Source organism: Salvia splendens, chromosome 20, assembly GCF_004379255.2.
Source record: "Salvia splendens isolate huo1 chromosome 20, SspV2, whole genome shotgun sequence".
Classification (NCBI taxonomy): Eukaryota; Viridiplantae; Streptophyta; class Magnoliopsida; order Lamiales; family Lamiaceae; genus Salvia; species Salvia splendens.
Genome location: NC_056051.1, coordinates 17,098,546 through 17,102,744, shown reverse-complemented (window position 1 = coordinate 17,102,744; position 4,199 = coordinate 17,098,546). Strand labels below are relative to the sequence as shown.

General features: G+C 33.0%; 1 protein-coding gene across 1 annotated transcript; it reads right to left on the bottom strand.

Moving 5' to 3' along the window:
* Positions 1-443: 443 nt before the first annotated feature.
* On the bottom strand, positions 444-2,357 carry LOC121780750 (GDSL esterase/lipase At5g33370-like). The gene is given in 6 exon segments (XM_042178375.1): positions 444-878; positions 1,079-1,331; positions 1,430-1,644; positions 1,647-1,671; positions 1,874-2,001; positions 2,082-2,357. Coding segments are annotated over 6 exon segments (1,080 nt in total). The 5' UTR covers positions 2,308-2,357; the 3' UTR covers positions 444-645.
* Between the last annotated feature and the right edge of the window lie 1,842 nt (positions 2,358-4,199).

Genomic DNA, 4,199 nt, shown 5'->3' with positions numbered 1-4,199 from the left:
TCTAATTTAGAATTTTCATAATTTTTAGGACTAAAATGAAAATAGTTCATAATTTAGAGTAATAGGATAAACATATCTTTAGATCCTTACAATTTTAGTGTTTATTTTACTAGATCCTCACACTATAATTTTGTTTTAATGAATCCTTATATAGTTATATTATTATGTTTCATTTTAACGAGGTCATATACTACAAGGATTTAGGGTTTGTATGATAAAGTAATCGCACTAAACTTATAAAATAATTTATACTCTAGAATTCTCAGAATAAGAATTATTTTTGAATTACTTTTAACTTAACTTTTATTTCTTTTAGCTGCACACACACAATTAACACATTTGACTATTGATAACGAGATCATATAGACAATTAATAAAACCATATATCTCAAGATAGTCTAGTAGATAAACTAATAACCATAAAAAAAATATAAAAAGAACGATACAATGAGAGTCTAATAATATTCAAATGCTCCACCTCATTTCACAAATTTGGCCCTCAAATTTAAGACCAAAAGAAAAATCACACATCTCTAAAAATTATTTTCCAACTCAGCAAACTCTAGACAGCATGATCATTAGTACTGTCTGAAGATACATAAATAAATAAAAATAGAAATTATTCGGAAATAGAATTCGAAATATTTAGGTCCTTGAATCCAAAGCCAAGATGGTGCTGAGATTCATGGGCTTCATATATTGTGTATCTCCACTCAATATTTGTTGCACTATAATTCTGTTGGCCTTTTCCGATGGGTGAAATGGATCCCAAAATGCAAACAAATCTCTGTTTGGGCACAAATTGGACACCGCCGTGCAAAGCCCAACTCCATTGTATGGGCCTTGCCCACAGCATGCGATTTTCGACGTCACAAATCCTGCAAAAGTAATATAAAATTTGTTTAAATCATCACACGCCACACTACTAATAACATAGGTCCTACTATCAACTACACTCCTTTATTTCTATTTCTCATTTTTTCTCTCTCACTTTACCACTTTAATTATAATAAAACTCGTGTCGTCCTAAAAGTCTCGAGATAATCGTAAGTTCTAATTTGAAAAAGAGAATAGCTACCGAAGGCTTGAGGATTAGAAATGAAGTCCATATGCATTTGTTGTGTGTTAGCTGCAATGAACACACTAGCCCCTAATTCGGAGTTGAGGCTGTCCAACATCTGAACTAGTTGTGGGTTGAAAAGCGCGGCCGCCCTCATCAGCTCCGCGGAGCATTCCCCGGCCCTGCTGCGCTGTGCCAGCTCAGCGGGGACACACCCAAGTGGGCCCGTCCCGGTCACTAAAACCCTCCTAGCTCCCAAGTCATACAACTTCTGTAACATCAACAAAAGATGTTAACATTATAAATATATATATTTCTTAATTTTATTAATTAATTGGTGATAGTCATGGTTATTGTATTTGTTCATACATGCAAGACTTTGCGATACTCAGAGATAAGGTATGTAACGTAGTCAGGCAGGGAAAATTGTCTGGATCTTGCTGAGAAAGGGACCAAATAGTAGTTGTTGACAAAGTCATTGCCTCCTAGTGTGATGAGAACTAGAGCTTGGTTCACTAGCGCGGTCGTTTGTTCCGGTCCGATGATGCTTGACACCCGTGTTTGATACTGCTGGAAGTACTGAGTTGTTTGCCGATGCGAATGATGTTTAACTGAAATATTTTTTACAAGTAATTAGCAATTGAGGGTTCGGTGATGCAGACCAGAACTCACACTAGTATGATACTGTCCATTTTGAGATAAATGGACCATGGGTTGCACTTGTATAATATTTGCACAATTTTTAATTTCTCAATGTGGGAAAGGTTAAGGTAGGTTATGATTTTAGCATGAGTTTGAGAGAAATGTACTTACAAACTGAATTCCAGTGTCATTAAGGATTCCAACTCCTGCTGAAGCAAAATTAGCACCAACAAGAAGCTTGTCTCCTTTAAGAAATGGGCTCAAGTATGGTTGGGTGGGCTCCATTCCAAGCTGTTCACCTAAAAAAATTACACATTAAAACATTCATTCAAAAACTAAATCAAAAACCAAGGAAATGGAGCCATTGATAAGGACTTACTGATGATATCGGGGATGTTGAGGCCGTTGGAGAATCGGCCAGTAGGCCGATGGGTTGGGTAGTCGATGCCATAAGGTGGGGCGTCCGCCCTAGCGCTCGTTATAAGGTAATTGTTGTTGCCATTGTCCACCAGCGAGTCTCCAAACACGAAGAATGCCCGTGCTTCGCCTCCACTCACCATGCTAGCTATTGCCAGGCTAAGAATCACACATGCAAAGGGAGCCATTCTAAAAATATAGTAATTGCTACAATTACTAGTAGTGAGTAGCAAGTTTGTGAGTGTGATGGGATAAACAATGTGATTGAACTATATATATATATATATAGATAGATAAGTGTGTGGGAGGTGTTGATTGTTGAGACTCAATAAATGGGATTGGTGAAGGTGTGAAAATAAACCATATGGTCATTAAAAAAGCAGAATTTTTTTTACTGTACTTGTATGGTTTTTTGGAGTGTGAAAAAAGGATCTCTATTGTCAATTTTTGGAATGGAATTATGGTAATAATTGAGTTTAATTAAGAGGTTGTTGGTTTTGTACTTGATTGGAAACTCAAGGAATGGAGTGTCGTTGTTTGTTAGGCTTTGAGTCATGAGATAATGCTCATTTTGAACATGTCAAAGAATGTTTCATGTTTGGATTCATACAACAAATGTGATATGTTAAATTGAATTGGTCAAAATCTTAGATACTTTCATTATATTAAACAAAAGACAAGTCTACTAGTATATCATGGGTTGTTTTTCTTAAAGGGAAATATTGCTAGATTATAAGTATATGATTTCTTTAGCTACATAATTGTGTACCCTTTATCCCACTTTTGGTGTTACATTGCGTGTTTTTAAACATAATTTGTAAGTTACTTTTTTCCTTTCAATTTTTATCTCTTGGAGTATGTTTTAGGGCTCAATAAACCAATTTGATTTTATAACTATTTTTTTGCATTTAATTTGGAATTTTTAATTAACGTAGTTGGTTGATAGGGCGATTGAGGAGTAAATTGCATACGATTTAAAAAGCATTAGTGTTATAACTAGTGGGACGCAAAAACATTATTAGTGACAAAATTATAGTACTTTATGCTAAGTTACATGCCTTATTATTGATAGAATGCTGTTAATTATATTATATATAGTACTTAGTACTTACCACGCTAGGACTAGGGCTCACATGCATCCCAACATCAAATTAAATGTGAACTGAAATTTAAATTGATATAAAATTTAAATTTAAATAATTGACTGGGCTAAAATCAATAGGCCTGTTTATCTTATGTCTAATTCGTGTCTTTTATAAACACTATTTCTTTTATTAATAAAGAGGAATTAAAGTCTTCATTCAGTCACTGTGATAATATATCTCTTTCTATCTTATTCTATCATTATCAGTATAATAATAAATAAGGTCTTACGTTTTGGCTAATTTGCGAGTAATGAAATACTGACATAAGCCTGACAAAAAAGTTCCAACAAAACTATCTTAGTTTTGTTTACAACATAGATTTGAATAATTAAATGTGATTTTTGACATATAGGAAATTAATATTTATGAGCCATAACATCAATATAATTTTCGTATTGTCTCATTTATTTTCTATAATTAGCCGAAACATTATTTAGCAAAAGGGATGGAATAAGACATTCATATTCACAAGGTCAAATTCTAATATAATTTGATGGAATTCATTCAGAAAAAAATAAACACATAAATAAAATTTAAAATAAGGCAGCCATGTAGGAAATGAAAATTTCTACAATTATCACATGCATAATGCATTACACATCAAGATGAACATCCAAAACAATTTAATTAATTTATTTACGCCCCATCATTTAATGTCAATTAATAGTTATTTATTATGTCAAAGGCAAATCAGGCATTTTTCACCTAAGACAAAAGGTTAAAATGCAAGAGTTGTTAAATAGAAATAAATGGATAACCAATAAAATCTTTTATATATAATGTGGGGAATAAATGAAGTGGGGGTATTTCTTTTCCACCTACTTTAGACGGCCACTTTTATCACTAAATAAAATTTTAAGAACATCTGTATTTTGGTAAGAAAAAGTTCAGTCATAAATATCACCAACTACCTTTTAACAAAAATTTGTGATTTC